General features: G+C 40.2%; 1 protein-coding gene across 1 annotated transcript in view; it reads left to right on the top strand.

The window, feature by feature from the left end:
• Positions 1–13,275: 13,275 nt before the first annotated feature.
• AP3M2 (adaptor related protein complex 3 subunit mu 2) overlaps positions 13,276–23,913 on the top strand; it is a 31,719-nt gene continuing 21,081 nt past the window's right edge. The window contains exon 1 of the mRNA XM_036752609.1: positions 13,276–13,606. Within this exon, the coding sequence (XP_036608504.1) occupies positions 13,334–13,606 (273 nt within the window). The 5' untranslated portion in view covers positions 13,276–13,333. The remainder of the gene's footprint in view (positions 13,607–23,913) is intronic.

Genomic DNA, 23,913 nt, shown 5'->3' with positions numbered 1-23,913 from the left:
AAGAACTCATATGGAAAATGAATTAAAAAATATGGTATGGTCCTGTAACACATCTTAAGGTTCAGATTGACTGGTGGCTGGAAAGGAAAGAACAGGTTAACCAAAAAAAGTAGTTTTAAAACTATATTAGGGAAAAAAGAGGATTATATAAAGGATACGAGTGGAGAAAATGCCAAGTGTTGGAGGGTATGTGGAAAAATTGGGACATTAATATAACTTTTGGTGGAACTGTGAACTGATTCAACCATTTTGGAGAGCAATCTGGAATTGTGCCCAAAGAGTTATAAACCTGTGTATACTCTGATCCAACAAAGCCACTATTAGGTCTGTTTCCCAAGGTGATTAGGGAAAAAGGAAAAGAACTTACATGTTCTAAAATATTTATAGCAGCTCTCTTTGTTGTGACAAAGAACCGGAAATTGAGGGGATGTCCATCAATTGGGGAATGGCTGACTATGTTGTGGTATATGATGGTGATAGAATACCACTGTGCTGTAAGAAATGATGAGCAGATTGGATTTAGAAAAAAATATAGAAAGACTTGCATGAAATAATGATGAGTAAAACTAGTAGAACCAAAAGAATGTTGTATACAGTAATAACAATATGGTTTGAAGAGTAACTGTGAATGTCTAAGCTATTCTGAGTGACATGAATATTCAAATCAATTACAAAGGACCTATGGAGGGAGATGCTAGCCACCTCCAGAGAGAGAACCAATATATAAAAGTATGTATTGTATGGTACCACATATATATCTGTGTCAGATGTTGGCCTTGTCCAGTATGAGGTTGGGAGAAAGGGAGGGAGACAGATAGGAACTCAAAATGTAATAAAAATAAATAAATTAAAGAAATATTAAAAGAAAAAATCAAGGATAAGACCGGCGCTTAGGGTAGATGAGAGAATTATAGCTGGTGATGGAAATAAGATATTGTTGCTTGATTCATTTTGCTTCTGTTTTCTCGGGTTAGGAGAGTGATCTCTGGACTGTCAAAGTCAGGGAAAAAATAGCTAATTGGGTGCTGATAAGCAAAGTGAGGAGGGAGATAGTAAGAGAGTACTTAGTTGCCCTTGAGGAATTCAGATCAACTGGCCTAGATGATGAACTACATCCTTGGGGACTGAAAGAAGCCTCAGAAGACTGAGCAGGTGTGATTGCTGAATCACTGTCAGTGATCTGTGAAGGATCATGGAGCATGGGAAATGTACTGAAAAACTGTCCTAATTTGAGAGAGAGAGAGAGAGAGAGAGACAGAGACAGAGACAGAGACAGAGAGACAGAGAGAGACAGAGAGAGAGAATAATGGAGCCTGAAAACTATAAACCAATGAGCTTGACTTCAAATACTAGCAAAATTTTAGAGTGTTTTCTTGAAAGAGTCAATAATAATCTCCATTGGAATGCCTAGGGATCAGTGGTTGGCTCTCTGCTTTTTATAATCAATAACTTTTTTAAGGGGGAGGATTCATCCGTAGAGTTCCCCAATTAACATGATGAGCTTATTGGTGGTAAGCTTTTATCTGAAGTTTTTAAAAGCATCTCTTCCTATAGTATATAGATAGAACCACTGACACTCTGTTAAAAGGACAAAGACAACTTCTGATTAAGTTTTAGAGCCTAAGGCTGCAACAATACGAAATGGCTGGTATGTGTCAAGGCAATCACACTGTAGCTTCTTGGGGATAGTATTCAGGGATCGAAATTGTAGCCAAGATGATTTAGTTGGCCAGACTCAAGAGGATGAATTCTTCTTGGGGTAGACATGAGCATATTTAGAGTTCCCAAAGTAAACTCTAGGTGAGACCATAGTGAGCTTAAAAAAAAAAAAAAGAATTTTTTTGGTTCAGCTCTTAAGATCAGACTTTGTCTATGTTAACTCAGAGCTTTAGGGACCCCAGGACATTGGACATGGGTTATACTTGAATAAAGACATGAGTGGTATACTTGTCAGATTTGTAGATTACACAAAGCTGGTGGAGACGGATAGTTCACAAACTGGATGACAGACTCAGGATTCAAAAAGATCTTGACAGAACAGAACATTGGATTGAATCTAATAAAATGAATTAAAAAAACAATAAAATTATATCAAATATTTGAAGACAGCTGTGACTGACACAGTGTAAGTGTTTAATAAAGGCTTTGTCTATAAATCTAACAGACCATATTAGTGACAAAATAATAAAAATAATGATTATATCAAATATTTGAAGACAACTGTCATGGTCCTTCCCCTCCCCAACTCTTCTCTTCTTCAAACTAAATATCTCCAATTCCTTTAGTTGATCCACATACGGCACAGTCTCCAGTCACCTCACTATTCTTGTTAGCCTGCCCTTGAAGCCCTCCAGGTTCCCAGCCTCCTTCATAAATTGTGGTACTCCAAACTGAACACAATACTTCAGATGTTGTCTGACCAAGGGAAAGTATGGTAGATTTGATCTGAACGTAGCCCCTCTCAATGCAGCTGGTATGGTATTGGATTTTTTTTGGCTTTCATGTTATATCGTTGACTGATTTGGAGCTTGCAGTCCACTAGACATCCTGGCTCTGTCACTGCCTCAAGGCGTTCCCTGGGCCCAGACTGGGCTCTCAGCCTACTAGCTTCTATCTTCATCCCAGGTCCTTCTCTAGAACTGTTAGACTCCTGTCAGAGACCAGGCCTGATCATGGGCTCCAGGAGTCTTCCTCCTTTGCCACGGGGCCTTCTTTTGACCTCCTGTCTCCTGCTCAGGCTCCTCAGGGCCTTGTTTCTCCTATTCCCACCTTCTCTGTTGCAGGCCTTCCAGGGCACATCACCACTAACCACAGTATGGAGGGAGGACCTTGAGTTTGTTTAATCACCTCATCCTGGTGATTCTGAAACCCTCGCTACCCATGTACAAATTCTAATTCCTCAATCCCAACTCCCTTACTTCTCAGCCCAAACCCCTCAAGATCCACTCCATATCTGCCTAACCCTTCCACCATATTCTCTTGTTCCCATAATTAACTAACTTCCTTTTATCTTAGATCTTTTTTATTCTCATTGCTTCCAGTTTCTGGAAATGACTGAGGCTTAGTCCCCTCCTACATCCCTGGTCACCTTTTCTAGTACTAATTAGATTGTCACTCATATCTCACATTCACCAACATCACAGTAGAGGAGATGGAATACTTCTTGCTTCCTCCTACCATTTCCAGCAACTCTCTACCACCATCGTTCAACAATATCTTCTTTGAGGCTCACGCTATACAAATATATCACCCAGTGGAGATCCTGGTGGCCATTATTTATTGTACTCCTTCCTTCCTCAATGAGTTCATTCCCTAGCTGGTCTTTCTTTCCTTCGCAGTTCCTACTTTCATATTAAGGGACTTCAACATACATGCTGATGCTCCTTCAAATAGCCTAACTTCCCCATTCCCATGATCCACTCCTTCATTCTACCTTAGCTACACAAAGAAGTGGACATACTTTTGATCTTGCTATTATCCTCAATTGTCCTGCTTCCCTGTTCATGAACTCCAAAATGCCGTTATTTGATTACAATCTCTTATCATTCCATCTTTCCCTATACCCTATGACACCTAACTCTATGTTTTGTCCTCATTGTGACCTCCATTCCCTTCACCCTTCAGTCCTCTTAGAAGCCATCAACACTGCACTAGCTACACCCTCCTCCTTTCCCAATTCCAACCCCTTGGTAAACCAACTCAACTCTGCACTATCCTCTATTCTCTAATCCCTACCCCCTGGTCTATCACATATCCCAGATGCCCAGGATTTCTCCCACCATCTGCCTCCTTCACCTCTATTCATGTGTTGCTGAATGAAGCTAGAGAAAACCAAGAGACCTTGTGACTGGATCCACTAAAAATTTATGCCATATAATCTCAACTGGACCCTCCCTGCAGCCAGGAAATTCTTTTACACCCCACTTAATTGATTCTCTATTCCACTCACTACAGCAGCTATTCCAAATCTCTTAGTACCAGTTTCCCGTTGAATCCCTTCTCCACCCCACTCTTACCCGTGCCCTCTCTACTGAAAACCTTGTCTTATACTTCACTGAAAAAAATTTGAGGCCCTTTGCTGAGAACTCCCTCTTTCCCCCTCTTCCTCATCTCATATCACTCAGATGTCTTTTCCTGCTACCTCCTTCTTCACTACTATCTCTGATGAAGAGATAACCCTTTCGTTGCCAAGGCAAACCCCACTACATGTATCCTTTTTTGTAAATATTCATTTTACAATAAGATTTTGAGTTCCAAATGTTTTTCTCTTCCTCCCTCCTCTCTAAGACAGTAAACAATTTGATATAGGTTATTCTACATGCATCCTTGATCCCATCCCATTGTGTCTTCTCCAGGAGATTGCCCTCAACTAACATCCCTACTCTCTTTCTAATCTCCAGTATCTCCCTATCTGCTGACTCTTTCCACGGTGCATATAAACAATCCAGTGTCTCGCCTAACCTTAAAAAGTCTTCATTTTATCTGATCATCTCTGCAAGTTATCATCCTATATCCCTTCTTCCTATCTCTGCTAAATTTCTTGAGAAAGGCATCTACACACATATCTACTTATCTCCTCTCACCCACTTTTTTATATTTTGGGGGGGCAGGGCAATTGGGGTTAAGTGACTTGCCCAAGGTCACACAGCTAGTACATGTGTCAAGTGTCTGAGGCTGGATTTGAACTCAGGTGCTCCTGACTCCAGGGCCAGTGCTCTACTCACTGCACCACCTAGCTGCCCCTCTCACTCACTTTTAAACCCTCTGAAGTCTGACTTTCAACCTTATCTTTCCATTGAAAGTACCCTCTCCAAAGCTACCAGTGATCTCTTTATTGGTGAATCTAATGGCCTTTTCCCAATTTTCATCTTTCTTGACCACTCTCTATATAGCCTCTGATACTCCCGGTCACCATTTCCCCTTGCATACTCTATCTTTAGGTTTTCAGTTCACCACTCCCTCCTGGTTCTCTTCCTCCTTTTCTAGGTAACAATTTTTCAGTCCCCTTTGCTAGATCTTCACCTGTGTCAGGATCACTAACTGTGGATGTACCGCACAGCTCTGTCCTGGGGCCTCTACTCTTCTCCATCTATTCTATCTTGGTGATCTCATCAACTCCCAAGGGTTCAATTGTCATCACCATGAAGATGATTGCCAGATTTAGTTATCCAACCTTTGTCTCTCCTGAGATACAATCCTGCATCACCAACTGCTTTTGGAACAGTTCAAGTTAGATGTCTAGCAGGCATCACAAATTCAACATGTCCCAAACCTAGTTTATTATCTTCTCCCAAAACCTACTTTCTTCCCAACTTCCTTATTACTGTCAAGGATATCACCCCTTCTCCCAGTCACCTATACTCACAACCTCAGTGTCATCCTCAACTTCTCACTTCAGCAACTACATATATCTAATCTGTTGCCAGATCTTATTTCTACTTTTACAATATGTCTTGTACCCAACCTTCTCTTCTCCACTCATACAGCCACTACCCTAGTAGTAGCCCTTGTCCACTTTCACCTGGACTATTGCAATAGTCTTTTTTTTCCATAGAAGCACTTTATTTTATCTATTACATAATATATTATTTATTACTTATATCCCGAATTTCATCTTTAGCAAACAATCTGGAAAACTATTTACCTGCCCCCAGGCTAGTTTCCACAATGGCTGGGCTCTCTTAATAAGTACATACTACGTCTGATATTGTTCATGTCAAAAATCACAAGCTCCCAACAAAATGAAACAAGAAGGCTCATTTCTTTAGTAAAAGTAACCTGCAGATCAACAGGTAGCTCTTCCAACTGTGTCATACATGGGTTGGCTGAGAGAGATCACATTTATGTAGCATTGAAGGCTTGCAAATCACATCATGAATTATTTTATTTGAGCCACACACAACTACCCCCTGAGGTAGGTGCCCTTAAAATCTCCACTTTATTTTGTTCCTTGTTGTTGGATCGTTTTCAGTCATATCCAACTCTTCCTGACACCATTTGGCATTTTCTTGGCAAAGATACTGGAGCTGTTTGCCATCTTCTCCAGCTTATTTTACAGAGGAAACTGAGGCGAACAGGGCTAAGTGACTTGCCCAGGGTCACACAGTTAGTGTCTGAGGCTGGATTTGAATTCAGGAAGATGAGTCTTTCTGACTTCAGGCCCAGTGCTGTGCCACCTAACTACCCTATACACCAAGTGAAATGACTTGTTCAGGATTTGAAAGCTAGTGTTTGGGGCAGGATTTGAACCCGTCTTAACTCCAAGCACAGTACTCTATTCACTATAGACACTGCCACACACAAGGCAATCTTCAATATACAATTATTACACAAACAGGGATGCAGAGGTCAGCAGTTTAAAATGTCACGTACATATTTATTACTGGACCAAAAAGGTCAGGAACAGTCTCTATAACAATAAGTTTCTTTATATCTGTCCCTTAGCAGGCGGCTTCCAAAATGAGAAAGTCGTGGCATTTACTTCTTATCAGGGGCGGTGCCACGGTGAGGTGTTTGGACTTGGTACAAAATAAATCTAAACATCATGGTGTTGGCAGTTCTTCACGAGTCTAGCTCCGTCCGTCTTCAGAGTCTCTTCTTGGAGCCCCGCTTAGACTTACAGCTACTTTTCATGAGAACCAACTGAAAAATGAGGCAATTTTGCTTTGACTTCTTTGCAAAAACCTTCTAGATCTTATACGTTTTGTGGGAAGGAACAAGGAGGTGGCTGCTGCTAGCCTTTGCAGCAGCCTTCTGACCGGTATCATTGCCTTAGATCTTTTTCTACTCCAGGCCATATTCCATAAAACCGTCGGAGTGATTTTCTTATAGCATGGGTCTGACCACCTCACCCTTCCCCCCTGCTAAATATGCTCCAATAGCTTTCTATTGCCTACAGGATCAGATGTAAAAATCTTCCGTTTGACACTGAAAGTCCTTCACGACCCGACCCTTTTCTACCTTTCCAGTCTTCTTACACTTTACATCCCTCCATGTACTCTCTGATCCAGCTACATTGACCTACTTTCTAGTCCTAGGACACAAAACCCCATTTCCTCACCCTGGGCTTCTGCAAAGACTATTTCCCATGCTTGGAGCGCTCCCACCTTGCTTGCTTCCTCCACCTCTTAGCTTCCTTGGCCTCCTTTAAAACTCAGCTCAAATCCCACCTCCTACAGCCTTTCCCAATCTCCCACTGCTAGAACCTTCCTGCTCTGAAATTACCTTCCCAAAACTCCATATATATCTTTTAGATGTCTAATTATTTATAAGCTATTCCTGCCTTTAGTATGTGAGTTTCTTGTGCAGTGGATAGAGTGCTGGGACAAGAGTTAGGAAGTTCAAATCCGACCTCAAACACTTACTGTATGATCCTGGGCAAATCACCTAATCTCTGTTTGCCTAGGTTTCCTCAACTGTAAAATGGGGATAACATTAGTACTTCCCTTCCAAGGATGTCACGAGGATCAGATGAGATAATATTTGTAAAGCACCTAGCAGACTGCTTGGCACTTAGTAGGTACTACATAAATGCTAGATACTGTTTTGGGATTTTTTTTTTTGGCCTTTCTTTGTATCCCCAGTGCCTAGAAAAGTGCCTGGTACATAGTAGGTACTACATAAATGCTAGCTATTGTTATTTTTGGTTTTTTGCTGTTGTTTCTCCAGTGCCTACCACAGTGTCTGGCACCCAGTAGGTGCTATATAAATGCCAGCTATTATTATTATTATCGTTGTTATGATTATTTTGCTTTTAAAAAATATCCCCAGCACCTAGCATAGTGCCTGGCACATACTAGGTGCTTCATAAATGTCTGTTGATTGATGATCAATTGATAAACCTCCCAAATCTTTTTAACTTAAAGTATAATCTAATCATGCCCTTTCATCAAGTACTTATGAAGCTGATTTTTTAAACCTTCAGCCGTATAATTTTATTTATTACCATTCCATTTCATTTTATTAGATCTGACTTCCATTAAAGCCATACTCTAATATACATTATGGTGTGGAGGTGACCCTGGCTTCTTGAAAATTGTGCCAGTGGAGTAGATATAAGTCTTATCAAGATGGGCAGGTTTTGAAAAGGGACTCAGTGATGGATCGATTGTATGTCTGCAGCCTGAGAACCAGCCTAGCTAATTTTTATAGAATTTTTAAAAATTCTGAATTTAACGAGTATCAAATAAAATTAGCGTCTTCGTATATGTAGTAGAACAGAAAAAGAAGACTGTTCATGAAACTGCAAAACTCTATTCTGTATAGCTTGCTTTTCTTTTAAAATATATAATAAATTCAACATGTAAATTCTACAAAACGCTTCTGCTTGTCTGTGACTCTTTCTGGCCTTCCTTTCCTTCTTTTCTGTTGATTTTAAACAATTCTCCAACAAGCTTCTTTTCTTCTTTTTTTTCCTTTCTTCAAAAAAAAAAAAAAAAGGCCAAGGTCACCCAGTGCATCCTGGGCCATCGCCAGTCATCTTGCCTTTTGTCTTGCCACTGGAATCTCACAATTCTGTAGAAGAGAGTGAGGCTGATCATTGCACAGCTCTGCCTCACTTAAATCCAATTCACTTGCAAATCAAGACATCACCCTCCTGATGTCATTGTTCTATGAGAATGAAGGACAAACAGCGATTTCCTTTCTTAATTCTAGTGACTTCTCCCTCTTGATTATCTCTAATTTGTCCATTATCTAGCTTGTTTGTACATGGTGGTCAGACCAGTGAGCTCCCTGAGAGCAGGAACTATCTTTTGCCTTTTCTTTATTATCTCCAGCACTAAGTACAATGTCTGGAACATAGTAGGTGCTTAATACATGTTTATTGACTTACTTTTTTTTTTCTTTTTTGGCTAGTATATCCCTAATTCTTCCCCTCTCATTCCCCTACCTTCAATTTTAAAATAAAAACAAAACCTTGCAACAAATACACATAGTGAAGCAAACTATATTCCCTACGTTGGCTCTGTCTGAAAATTTATGTCTTATTTACATCTCAGGTTCTTCACATCTCTGTCAGGAGGTGGACAGTATGCCTTATCATGGGTCCTCTGGAAATGGTGTTGGTTATCACATTGATCAGAGTTCTTAAGTTTTTCAAGTTGTTTACCTTAACGATATTGTAGTCATTGTATAAATTGTTCTCCTGGTTCTGTTCATGTCACCCATCATGAGGTCATTCAAGTCTTCTAGGTTTCTCTGAACCTTTTCCTCTCATCATTTCTTACGGCGTGATAGTATTCTACGACATTCATATACCATAATTCATTCAGCCATTACCCTATTGATGAGGACCCCCTTAGTTTTCAGTTCTTTTCTATAACAAAAAGAGTTCCTATGACTATTTTTGTACATATGAGGTCCCCATTCCTCTTTCTTTGATCTCTTTGGGGTATAGGCCTAAGAGCGACACTGGGTCATTTAGTTACATTTAGAGCATAATTCTAAATTCAGTCTAAACCTTCTCAGTGGGTGGGCGGGCATGGATAGGAGGGAGAGAGCATTTGGAACTTACACTTCTAAAAAATGAATGTCAAAAATAATGAAAAAAGAAATTCAGTTTAGCCACCTTTAGACAAGTCCACCTCTAGGTTGGCTGTAGAGCAATAAATATGGGGCCACAATACCTCTCAAAGAGTTATCTACTAATTTACATAAGAGTTTCATCATGGAGGGAATATCAATATCAATGAAATTACAGATTCTTGGGGTGTAGAAGAAAAAGTAGATTTGATCCATTGCGTTGTTTAGATTCCTCTGGATACTGTCATCCAATATATTAGCTATTTCTTTCAGCTTAAGGCATTAGTAAATTTGACAAAAATGACATCTATGGCTTCTTCCAAGCCATTGATAAAAAAAATGTTGAGTGTCATAGTCAAGATCTCTGGGGTGCTACCTCTCTATAGATGTTTCTTCTAAGTTGACAGAGGCCCATCAATGATTACACTTTGGGTTTGGTTGTTCAACCAGTCCTGAATTCACCTAACTATAGTTTCTTTAAGGTTGGATCTCTACAAATTGTTCAAAAGTATAACTTGAGAGATTTTGTCAAGCATCCTAGTCCTTTTCAGATTTTCCTAGACCATTTTTGTCTTCCCTCCTCTTCACTCCCTACCTTTTATTATATTCATCTGTGCACATGTCCTTTGTCCCAAGTTGAATGTAAAATCTTCCAGAAAAAGACTTTCATTTTTGCCCTTTTTCTCCCCAGTGCCTAGCACGGCGCTCCTACTCAGTAGTATTCATCAAACCGAATTGCCATAATCCAGGTAGATCATGCCTAACAGCATTCCCTTGATCTACTGGCCCGGTTACCTTGTAGAAAAAGAAAATGAGGTTAGTCTGGCGTGACCTGTTCTAGACGGTGTCTTTTACCTTTTAACTGTTTATTTTTCTCACAAGTCATCCCTTTAATAACACGTTAAGAAACTGAGGACCAGAAAGGGAAGTGATTTGCCCAAGGTCACATAGCCCGTAATTGGCAGAGCTGGAATGAGCATCCAAGTCTCCTGACTGCCAAGTCCGGAGCTCTTTGCGGTTTCATTGTATCAAATGGTTTAGTCTTTTGGGCACCGTCTCAGCAGAACATGAGAATAAAACAAGCACACTCGAGTGGAGAGAAAGGTTTGGGAATCAGAAGATCCGGCATTTGTTAAATATTGAGAATCGTGCACAGGGTTTAGCGCTGCAAGGGACCTTAGAGATCATCTGGTCCAACCACCTCATTTTCTAGATAGAGAAACCGAGGCTCTTAGAGAAGGGACTTGTTCAAGGTCATACAGGTAATAAGGGGCAGAGTTGGATTCCGAACCCAGGGTTCCTCCTCTGACCGTAAATCCATCGCCGTTTTCGCTGTACCATGCTGATCGAAGATACTGTTTACCTTCCCCTATTGTGCATTTGATAACTTTGCTTCAAAACAGACATCTTGTACCGTCCCCGTTTCTATGCGGGAAGCTGCGACACTCAGCTGCCTGTGATACTGAAAGTAGGGCAATCACCCGCAGACCTGTCCAAGCCCGCTGTCCCTCCGCCCACCCGCCCTCTCTGCCCGACCAATCAGAGGCCCGAGCGACTGGGCAGCCCCAATCAGAGGTCGCACCAAGACAACCACTCACGAAGCTCAGAGCCTGGAGGCCCAGGAGGCGCCTCGGGGAGGTGCCAACCAAAGGACGGAGGAAGAGAAGAACGACAAATCCAATCAGCGACTCCCTCCTCTTCCTTGCCTGGGGGCGGAGCGCGGGCTCGCCGTGTCGACCAATGAGCGCAGAAGAGGGAGGGGCGCGAGCCCCGGTGTGGGCGGAGCAAGAGGGTGGGTGGAGGCGGGGCTTGTCAAGCACCGCGTAGCGGGTCGGCGAGAAGCCGGGTGAGGGGGACGCTTGTTTTTCCGTGCCAGGTCGGGGGTGGGGGCAGCGCGAGAGCCATGTCGCTGGGGACTGGAGGTCCAGGGAGGGTTCGTGCGGGGCTGGAGGGAGCAGCGATGAGGGGCGCGCTGAGCGGCATATTCTCGGGGTGCGATGGAGAGAGTCAGGGTCGTGCCAGACCTCTGAAACCGACCCTCTGTAATGCGACATATTGAGAGGTTGGGGGGTGGGGGCTTCTCCAAAAGGCGAAGACCTGGGGAGGCTCAGGATCCTGCCCGGAGACTGTCAGGGACGGGGGTGGAGGGGGATGGGGGGGGAATAGAAGGAGGGGGTGGAAAGCTTCGTTGCCATGGGAGTGGATGTATGGAAACTGGGAAGGCCTCATCACCCCATCCCCCTCCTTTCCCTACCCCTCCGCATCCATCCCTCCAGACATGTCACCCAGGCCCTCTGGCCTTTATGAAACCATGTTGGGGCCAGCTCTGGAATGACTGGATTTGGCTTCTTCCACTGTCTCCAGCCCCGCCATCCATCCATCCCTTCTTCCCTTGCCTCCGTCACTCCTTCCTCCCTCCCCTGCCTCCATCTCTTCCTTTCGTCAGCTGAGGCTCCCTCTCTCCTGCTCCTTTTCCTGTGTAAGTTTGGGGGCAGAGCGGTTGAAGAGCCTTGCACGAGTGTTTTTGGCAGAACTCACCTCTGCCCTTGCTCGGCCATGTTGGAAGCTAGCTCTCTTACTCCCCCCCCCCTCCCTCTATCCCTCTCCCTCTCTCTTCCTTTCTCTCTTTCTCTCCTCCCTTTTTTCCTCCCTCCTTCTCCCGCTCCCTTTCTCCCTCTCCTTCCTTCTCTCTTCCTCTCCCTTCCTCTCCCCCTTTCCCTCTCTCTCCCTATCTCCCCATCCCTCCCTCTTTCTTTCTCTCTTAGAGATACAGAGATGTTGCTGCATCAGGAAAGGTCAGAACTGTATACCTCAGAGAGTTGATTTTTGTATAGAGTGTGAGGAAACTGTGGCCAAATTGGTGAAATAAACTATTAACATAAGGCAGCTAGGCAGGGTGTCCAACCAGTGTTGAGCTTTAATGGCTGAAAACTGCATTTTGGGACAGCCTAGGCTGCAATGGCGCGGTGGAAGTAACAGAACTTGGTGTCAGAACTAGGTTTCTAATGATGACTGCCACTTACTACCTATTTAACTTGGGGCAAGTCACTTATCCTCAGTGGGACTCAGTTTACACAGCTGTAAAATGAAGGGATTAGGTCATCTCTAGATCTTTAAGTTTTTACAACCTACAATTATGAACTACATGGGGTATCTTGTGAATCAAGGTAACAGAAGAGAGCTTTTTCAGTATAAATAACTACTTGTTCTATCTAAATTTTGTAGCTTTCTCATACCTAGCACAATCTTCTTTATATAGTAGGCTTCTAATACAAGGTGTTCCAAAAGTCTCAGTGCAGTGTTTTAAGCGACCAGAGCTTTCAGCTTTAATTAATTTTTAAGCTATCAAAGCTTAAAACGCTGCACTAAAACTTTTGGGACCCTATATTTGTTAAATAAGGAGTGTGAGCAAGTGTAAGGCAGAGACTTTCCTCATAAATAATTTACACTCTTTTAGGGGTCAATGATAAAAATGAAATGATAAAAGATTGAAGTGATAATTCAGTATAGTAGAAGAGATGTTGCAAGATGGTTTATAATTAATTGCTAACAGAACCCCACACAAATAGTAATTAATATGAAAGTTCAGAAGAGGGAAATATTTAGTCTGTAGCTATTACTATTATTGAGGGATTGAAATATCACTTGGTTTTTGATGAATAGGTATGATTTGGATAGTGAAAAAAGGAGAGGGCGGGCATTTCAGACAGGTGGAGCATCACCTTATTACTTAACTCATTTTGTTTTCCAGGGTTGAATTTCTATCGAGTCTCTGAGTCACACATACTGAAAAAGGCTTTCTTCTCTCACCATGATTCACAGCCTGTTCTTGATCAACTCCTCTGGGGATATTTTTCTAGAGAAGCACTGGAAAAGTGTGGTTAGTCGTTCCGTTTGTGATTACTTTTTTGAGGCCCAGGAGAGAGCTACTGAGGCAGAAAACGTGCCTCCTGTGATTCCTACTCCTCATCACTATCTCCTAAGTGTTTATCGCCACAAGATCTTTTTTGTGGCTGTGATCCAGACAGAGGTGCCACCCCTTTTTGTAATTGAGTTCCTTCATCGTGTGGTAGACACATTCCAGGTGGGTGAATCAGGAGAAGACTTACTTGTAATATCTTTTAAAATTTTGCAGTCGAACAATTCTGTTGCATTCGCCTTTAGCAAAATCAATCATGAGAGAGGTGTCTTCCAAGACAGAAAAGTAGCCTCACAGCTGATGAAAATTATGCTTTGGTCACTTTTAAACAACTAGTTCTAAAATGATAAACTGAGTACCTTTTGGATGGAAAGGACCATCACAGTCTCTGAAAGTTGGACACTCCTTCAAACACCATGTAGTACTTACCTGCCTTTGACCCTGCAGGCATACTTGGATGAAACTAAAGTTGCTAGTTCATAGTCGTTTCAATTCTGGTGACCAGCTTGAATTCCATTTTCCTTCCTAAGCTAGATGACTAGAAATATCATGTTACAGTATGGTTCTTTGTAGATAACCACAGTAATAAATTGCTTTGAGTTACATCAAAATAAGAACAACCATAGAGGATTGTTAAAGAGAAAAGGAACAAGCTAAGTTAATGTTTTTTATTGACAAATATTGTTTCACACTAACAAGGTATATTCACTGAAAAGTTAAGGGAAACAGCATAAAGGAGTATATGTGACTGATACTATATGCAATTTTATACCTTTGTAATTTATCATTTAAAAGAAAGGAAAGGAATGTGCTTTAATAAGTTAGTGTCATAAGTTAATTATTATTGTAGCAGCATGCCAGTTGCAGGGGTGAATGGTTTGTACACAAATAGTCTTTAGTTTGGGATGTTTGTCTATAGCTTGTGACTGAGCTCATAATGGGGCAGCTAGGTGGTCAGGAAAACTCATCTTCCTAAATTCAAACTTGGCCTCAGATGCTTACTAGCTGTGTGACCCTGGGCAACTCACTCACTCCTATTTGCCTCAGTTTCCTTATCTGTAAAAAATGTGCTGGAGAGAAAATGGCAAATCATTCCAGTATTTTTGCCAAGAAAACCCCAAATGTCATCATGAAGAGTTGGACATGATTGAACAACAATGAAGAGTTCATAATGCTGTTGTTAAACCTTTATTGCAGATAAAAACCTATGAAGACTTCATTACTAAAATTAGTTTGTATAGTTTTACAAGGTGGTGTTCTATTTTGGAGTTTGACTTCAAAGGTAGGCAGGCTTCAAGTCTTCAAGGAGAAAGTTAAGTTATGCAAGACCATCAGTATAGTGTAAAATACAAGTTTCTCAGTTACTTGGGGCAATTTAGCCAAGGTTCTGACTTCAGACAGTAAAATGTTCTACTTAACTATGATTGCTTCCAAATCAAACTTTCTGCTTAGTTCCCATGATCAGCATTTGCATAGTGATGAGAAGTGAGGACTCTTTAATTTAACTTCTGCATCATGTGAGTTCTGAAATTAGCTGTATGAATACAGAAGTTGGAGGATTGGTAAAGAAGAACATGAACGCTGAAACATTTAGATAGCACAAATGAAAAGATCATCAGAAACTAGCTCTATCATATATTTAAAGCTTCTTTTATCTCAAGGAAAGCCAAAGAATACTTTATAATCTTCATTTAGTTTGTGCATATATATGTATAATACACATATATAAAATATACACATATGTAATATATACATACTCCTAAAGGTTTGTAATACAAAAAAAGCAATTCTGAGATCTCAAAATTGATATGCAGCACTAATTACTTCTTTCATACTTCAGAGAGATATAATTTCATCAGTGTGGGTACTTGCACTACTGATGCAGATCACAATCAATAAATCAGCTAATAAACATTTATCATGCACCTGCTATGTGCCATGCACTGTGCTAAGTTCTGGGGATGCAAAAAAAAAACAGTCCCTACTCTCAAGGAGCTTATAGTCTATTTGGGGAGAAAACACGCAGACAAATATACAAAGCAAGGTATATACAGGAGAAATAGGAAATAGTTAACAGAGGGAAGGCACTAGAATTAAGAGGGGTTGGAAGAGGCTTCCTCTAAAAGGTAGGATTTTAGATGGGAGTTAAATGAAGCCAGGGAGGTCAGTAGTCAGAGCAGAGGAGGAAGAACATTCCAGGCAAGGGGAATAGCAGAGAAATTGCCCAGAGCTGAAAGATGGAGTGTCTTGTTGGTGGAACATCCAGGAGATCAGTGTCACTGCATTTAAGAGTATATACAGCGGAGTACTAAGAATATTGGAAAGATAGGAGGAGGCTAGGTTATGAAGGGCTTCGAATGCCCAACAGAGCATTTTGTATTTGATCCTGGAGACAATAAGGAGCTAATATAATCTATTGAGGAGGGGTGGGGAGTGACATGGGCAGACCTGTATTTTAGGAAAATCACTTTGGTGCCTGAATGGAGGATGGATTGGAGTGGGGAGAGACTTGAGGCAGGCTGACCCACCAGCAGGTTATTGTAGTAGTCCAGGTGTGAGGTGAGGGGGCGTCTGAATCAGTGTGGTAACAGTCTCAGAGGAGAGAAGGGAATGTATTCAGGCGATGTTGCAAAGCAAAAGTGAAACGGACAGGCCTTGGCAGCAGCTTGGACATGGTGGGGAGGGTGAGAGATAGTGAGAAATCCAGGATGGCTCCTAGGTTGTGAGCCAGAGAGCCTGGGAGGATGGTGTTACTTACCCTCTGTAGTAATAGGGAAGACAGAACAATTCTTCTAAGTCTTTCTTGATGATCTTTATGAGTTTGCTGGCCAAAAAATTCCCTGATGGCTAGCCTTTTGATGATGAATCTTTCCTCACTTGTCTAGGGAGTTCCTCAGATGACAGTCCATTGCAGAGACCCTTCTGAACTTCTACTCTGCTGGCATAGCCTTGGCAGTTTAACATCCATGTCATGATGAGGCACTGAAGGTAGATTTTAGTGGACTAGCTACTTCATAAAGTGAAAATTATAGCAGCAAGTGATAATTTTAGACGAAATGAAAGCAAATAAAAATTACAGAAGCAAATGACCCAGCAAGTAATAGAGATGGAGCTAGAGTAAGTAATTTCAACAAACGAATTAAGTACCTATTATGTGCAAGGCGCTGAGCTAGGCATTAAGGATGCAAAGACAAGACTGAAAAAGGCTTTGTACTGAAGGAACCTACATTGTACTGGGAGGATACAAGAGGTGAACAACCAAGTATAGACAAAATATTTTCAAGAGGAAGAGAGAACTAACAATAGGAAGAATCAGGAAAAGCCTCGTGGGCTGTCCCTTGAAGAAAGCTAGGGATTCTAAGAGGTGGAGGGGAGCAAGGTATATGTGATAGACATGGAGGGGAGGTGTCAAGGCACAAAATGTGAGAATTTCATTTATGGGAAACACCAAGTAAACCAATCTGTTTCCAATGACGAATGTGTAAAAGGGAGTAATAAGAAATAAGACTGGAGATGTAGGTTGGAGCCATATTGTGAAGGGCTTTAAATGCCAGGCTAATGAGTTTGTGTTTTATCCCAAAGTTAGTATGGAGTCACTGGAGTTTGACTGTGAAAGGGGGAAGACAGAATAGCTTGAGGGAACTACAGGGTCAAGTGAAAGCTTCTTTAAAGATGAGACCAACCTGAGTGTGTTTGTTGGTCTCAGGACAGGAACCGGCAGGTAAGGAGAGATTAAAGGTAAGAGAGGGAATGATTTAAGGGATAAGCTTTCAGAGAAGATGGGGGTAAAGTGGTTGGATCAAAGACACAAAGGTGTTAGCCTCAACAAAGAGAAGGGATGGCTTTTCATCAGATTGGAGCAGAAGAGGATAAAAGTTTTAAGGAATGGAGTAGGGGAGGGGAGGGACGCCCACGATTTTATCAGAAGGTAGGGTTGTGGGAGAGAGGAAGGTATGAGCCATATACAAAATCCCTAAAGAAAGGGGAGAAAATGGGGGTCAATTGATAACTGTAACAAGGATTTGGACCCAGTGATAAAGATGAATAACAAATGATAGCTAATATTTATATAGCACTTTTAAGGTTTGCAGAACACTTTATATATATATAAATATATATATATATATTTATATATATAAAGTGTTCTGCATATATATAATAATATATAATATTATAATATATAATAATATATATATAATCTCGTTTGATCCTCATAATTTGGGAGGTAGATTTTATTATTATCCCCGTTTTACAGTTGGTTAAGTGATGCTCTAGTGCCATATAGCTAGTAAATGTCCTGAGGCAGTATTTGAGCTCATGTCTTCCTGACCTGAAGTACAGCAGTCTATCCATTATGCCTCTTACTGCCTCCTAGGATGAAATGAAGTGGATGGAGTGAACCTCAGTGGAGAGGTTGCTGAGTGATGGTAGCTAATGAGCAGTTTGTCTGCTCCTCCTCCTGACCCAATTCTTTGGAATGCATGAGAGAAGGAGCATCCAGAACTAAACGGGGTGACCAGGGATACACTGCCTTCTGGGGAAAGCCTCACTCCTGCAAGAGGGAAGTAATGTGAAGTCAAGAAATCCAGGATGAAGGGGTATTAACAAGAGAATGGAGATTTTAAAGGATGCATGGGAGAGCCAAAGAAAATGAGGACTTTTGAGAGATAGACTGAAGTAGTTAAGGATGAACATACAGGGAGATATAAAAAATCCTCTCAGAAGTCACCTACTCTACCTGAATCTCTAGGGTAAAGAGTGTAGGATCAGGGAATTTGCCCATCACAGAATAAGGAAAATCCTTGCCAGTTGATTGGAGCCCCAATGCATAAGCAACATGTGATGCCTGAGTACAGGGTCATTACGGGTTCTATTAATACTGCTGGCTCCCTGGGGCCCAGGATGTTTATAATTCTGAGACCCTGGGGGTGGAGAAAGAATAACATGATGATGGACAGCTGACAACTGGACTGAACTCAGGGTTCTGGGCCATCTCCCAGAATGGTAGGGATGAAGCATACCCAGAAAATACTCTGCATTTGGACCAGGCATTAAGCTCCCAATCCCTGAATTCTGGAAAGTAAAGCCCTGTAAGTACCTTTGCTATGCTTAGGCTTAGGATATGTGAGGCTTTGAGGGTGTTTTGGAGCAGGCTCTTTACTGCCCTGGCCCCTCCAGGCTTAAGCAAAGAGATACAAGACCAAGGGGGAGTTTGTTAACATCGGTGGGGATTTTAAAGGATACAATGAGTAGGATAGCAGGGGAAGATTTTGGACTTTGAAGAAGTAGGGCCCAGGGAAATACCTAGGGAGGAGTGTGAGGTAGGAAGGAAAGATTTGTGTATGCTGATGCTTGATCCATGATAGCTGGTGTTTAATCACTTTAACTGTACATTCTTTGCTTAGGTGCCGACATAAGATACTTTATCTTATCCTAAGATGTAACGGTTTCTGTGGTGAAACATGTGACAGCCAGTTAACATCCGCATAGCAACAATATGTGACTGATTATTATAATACAGGAAGTAGGAAAAGATGTTTAATCTAGTTAAACCACAGAGGAGTTTAGGAAAACAAAAATTTAGTTGGGTTTCAGGTTTGGCTTTCTAACTTACAGTTTTGAGGGTAATCAGACAAGTCCTACATTTTATGTCTTCCTTGAAAAGTGATATCTACGCTTTGCTTTTAGGAGTAGGCTGATCCATTGGTACAAAAGTGTTCTCTTCAGAATTATTGAAGGCTTGTATCTTAGAAACCTCTTTTTCAAGGTCTGGGTTAACATTACTATCTTGGGATACTTTGGGATAAAAACTTGATAAACTATAGGTAAAACTTCTTTTGTCCTTAACTCTCCATTTTAGTAGGAAACAAATGTGTAGTTAAGACAGATCTTATCTAAGGATATGGAATTGACCAGAACCCAGAATTTCAGTCACAGAATTAGAATTTCAACTACAGAAGTGAGTCTTCAGCTGCCATCCCATCTAGATGGGAGCAAAAATCCATGCTATCCATAGACTTTAGAATGGTTTCCTTAACTTAGCTCATCAAGCAATCATTTGGTCATTGGGTATTGATTTAGCTCCTACAGTGGGCCAGGCACTATACTAAGAACTGGGGAGACAGAAGTAAAAATAAATAGTCCCTTCCCTCAAGAAGCTTATATTCTAGAAGGAGAGACAACATGTACAGATAGAAATATATGAAAAACATATACAAACTAAATACAAGGCAATTTTGAAAGGGAGCCACGCTAGTAGCTAGGTCAGGGGAGTCAGGAAAGGCCTGACTTTAGTTAGATGTTATAATGTTTGAACAAAACTTTGACTGAAACTAGGAATTCTAAGAGGCAAAGGTAAGGAATGCATTCCAGGGATGGGAGACAGCTTATACAAAAGTGTGGAGAAGGGAAATAGAATGTTGTGTGTGAGGAAGAGGAAGAAAGCCAATTTGGTTGGTCCAAGGAGTACCTTAGAGTGAGTAATACATAATGAAGATAGAAAGCTAGGTGGGAGCCAGCTGTAAAGTCTTAAAATGTCAGAATAGTTTTTATTTGATCCTAGAGCCAATGGGGTTTATTGAACAGGAGAGTGACATGGTCTGACCTGTGTTTCACTTTGGTAACTCTGTGGAGAATGGATTGAAGAGGTAAGAGGCAGGTGGTCTGTAGTTTTCTCTGGAGACATGTGGCTTCTCTGAGGCCTTTTTCAAGGTTGTTTGGAAGGGAATTTGAGAGGCTCCAGGGAGTTCCTTTCCACATTCTGTCATCTTGGCACTGTAAGTCCTTCCTTCATTGTTCTTTAACAAAATGCTTTTTGCCATGCTTAACTCTGCTGGTTCCCAGATTTCCACATATGAATAGATCTTAATTTGCAGCCTTCTTCCTACCACCCAGACTAATATTCATTTTTACCCATCCCATTCTTTCTGAGTAAGATATACCTTTCTAGAACTCTATTCCAGTCTTAGATCCAATCCTTTCAAATCTCAGGGATACCTATGAGATCAAATATGTTTCTTCATGTTAGGATCTCTAAATTAGCTTGTACATTGCAGAAATATCTCATGGTATACACATAATAAGGATAAAAAGCTAGATGAAGTAGAAATCATGGGGTTGTTTTTGAGCCTCAGATATGAAGTGTTTTGCAAACCTTGAAGAGCTACATAAATTGCTGTATTATTATTGTTCCTCTCGTTTTATATTTAATGATATTCACATAGATAGGTTGATAGTATAATATCCTTTTATAGTTAATGTTCTTTGAATTATTTTGCAGGTGAATAAAATGACTGCATTTTTAAATTATATAAACTTGTTGTGATAAAAGCAGCACTTCCCTCTAGATTTAAGTAGCTCCTTGAATTAGGCTCTTTATTTTATTTAATCTTAGAATAAATAAGGCTGCTAGGTGGCCCAGTGGATAGAGCACTGGGCCTGGAGTCAGAAAGGTCTGAATTCAAATCCAGCCTATCTGTGTGACCCTGGGCAAGTCACTTAACCCTGTTTGCCTCAGTTTCCTCATCTGTAAAATGAGCCAGAGAAGGAAATGGCAAACTACTCTTTGCCAGTAAAACCCCAAAAGGGGTTACAAAGAGTCAAACATAACTGAAACAATGACTGAACACAACAGAATAAATACAGTTATTTCTTAGAGTTGCTCAGCATTGATCTCCAATACATTATTGGATAACTTAGAGCTGAAGATATCGTTGGCAGAAAGCAGTGGGAAGCTGTGTTAGGAGCAACATTTTGTTTCATAATTTTTCCTTAAAGGTACAGGGAAACTGTCCTTTATTGATCTAGGAGACTGATGATCCTTGATATGGTTTCCTGATCACTGAGTACATAAAGACCTAGCCTTGTGAGAAGCTGGTGTTCACCAGCCTTGAGAGAAACCACACTTTGATGTGAGACAGCACATTTCTTTTTTTTCTTTTTTTTTTTTTAGGGCAACCCTCTCCCCATCCTCCTTACTTTTCCTAAATTCTCTGCCCCACCTCTACTCCCATTTAAAAAAAGAGAAAAGAAAAACAAAACCCTTGCAAAAATTTACAGTTAAGTAAAACAAATTGGTTATGTGCAAAAATACATTTCTTATTTGGCATCTTGAGTAGATCACTTCTTTTTCCGGAGTAAGTAGCTAACCTGATTTTTAAAAAGAAAGAAGATAACCAAATTGTTCACATATAAAAAGAAGAAAAATGGAGGAGGAAATAATGGAAATTATTAGAAACTCTTTTGCCCAATTACATGTCAATACCTAGACTAACAAAAGAAGAAATAGACTATTTAAATAACTCAGTATCAGAAAAAGAAATTGAACAAGCCATAAATAAACTCCAAAATTTAAAAAAAAAACTCCTCAGTTGGGTTCACAAGTCAATTCTATTAAACATGTAAAGAACAATGAATTCAAATACTACATAAACAGTAATAATTAAAAAGACACCCTTCTAATCTTTTTCTATGATGTAAATATAGTCTTGATACCTAAACCAGGGAGAGACAAAAGAATATTATAGATCCCAATATCCCTAATGAATATCGATGCAAATTTTTTTAAAAATTCCAAATTCTCCCCTTCACTCCCTCCCCTACTCATTGAGAAGGCATAAAATATGATACCCATCATAAATGTGAAGTCATGCAGAACATATTTCCACATTAGCCATGTTACAAAACAAAAACAAAAAACCCCAAGAAAGATAAAGTGAAAAAATATACTTCAGTCTGCACTGAGAGTTCATCAATTCCCTCACTGGAGGTAGGTGGCATTTTTTAGCGTGAGTCCTCTGGAATTGTCATGGATCATTGTATTGATCAGAGTAGCTAAGTCTTTCACAGTCGATCATCCTTACGATATCATTGTTACTATGTACAATGTTGTAGTTCTGCTCATTTTACTTGATGCAAAAATTTTAAATAAAATATGTAAACGACAACCACATATTATAAAGGTTATACACTATGACTGGGTTTGCACAAGGGTTTATACAAGGAATGTAGGTTGGTTTAACAGAAGGAAGACTACAAATAGAATAAACCATCTTAATAATATAGTTTTTTAAAGCTATGGTATCAATGGATGCAGAAAAGGCTTTTGACAAAATACAATAAACATTTTTATTAAAACCCTAGAAATCATTAGGATAAATGGACCTTTCCTTAATATAGCAACTACTATTTAAATGCAAAAGCAAACCTTCTATAGACCTTTCTAATAAAAGCAAGGATGTCCAATATTACCACTAGTTTTTAACAGTGCTAGAAATGCTACCTACAGCAATAAGACCAGAAAAAAATTGAGAAAATAAACATAGGCAAAGGGAAAAAGTTATCATTTTTTTCACAGGGGGTACTTGGAGAGTCCTACAGAGTCAACTAACAAATATAATAACTTCAGCAAAGTTGCAGGAAAAAGATAAATTCACATAATTCATAAGCATTCTTATATATAACCAACAACTCCCAGTAATAAGAATTCTAAAAAGAATTCCTTTCAAAATAACTTCAGAAGCTATTAAATACTTGGGAATATCTTCCAAGATTCAGCCATGAACTATATGAATCTATTGAACACTCTTTGCAGAAATGACAGACCTAAATAATTGGAGAAACATTAATTGCTCATGGTTAGATTAAGCTAATATAAAAATATTAACTACTTTCTAAATCAATTTGCTTATTTGGGGTAGTACCAATCAAACTCTCAAAAAATATTTTATGGGGCTAGAAAGAAATAATAAAATAAGGAGGAACAAAATGTCAGTACTCTGAAGGGAAAAATGAAAAAAATTGAGAAGGAGGAAGTTCTATCAGTACCAGGTCTCAAACTGTATTACAAAACAGTAATCATTAAACTGATTTGGTACTGAATGAGGGAGAGATCAGTGGAATGGATCAGATATTGAGCATGTAGAAGCAAACACAAGATCATGTTTGATAAATCCAAAGACCCCAATTACTACAGGAAGAATTCAACATTTGTCAGAAGTCACTGGGAAAACTGGAAAGTAGTCTAGCAGAAATTAAGTTTAGGTCAACCCCTTACATTAGATACATTTCAGGGTTCCTGTAAGGTCTTCATAGCTACCAGTCTCAGGGCACACAAAATTTCTACTACACATCATCCTCGCTGACATGCCCTCATTTTGCCATTTCCACTTCCCCCCTCCCATGATATCGATGATGGTTTGGGTATTGGGAAGTTACTATTTAATAGTGACAAAATAACCACAAAAGCTCATTCTTCTCTTATTGTTTGATAGATTGCAGGTAAAAATAATCTTGGGACAAGTTGCTATCCTGTTTTTTTACATTTAATGTTCTATAGATTATTGAACTAGTGAACAAAAGAATTCTTTTTGTAGTTGAATAAAAGTATTAGCATGTAAGCTCATCTTCTGTAGGCTTGCTGAAAGTATTCTTGGTGTAAGTCCCACAGGAGACAGGATGGCAGGGATTATATA

This window comes from Trichosurus vulpecula, chromosome 3 (genome assembly GCF_011100635.1).
Source record: "Trichosurus vulpecula isolate mTriVul1 chromosome 3, mTriVul1.pri, whole genome shotgun sequence".
NCBI lineage: Eukaryota > Metazoa > Chordata > Mammalia > Diprotodontia > Phalangeridae > Trichosurus > Trichosurus vulpecula.
This window is presented reverse-complemented; position numbering and strand designations above follow the sequence as displayed.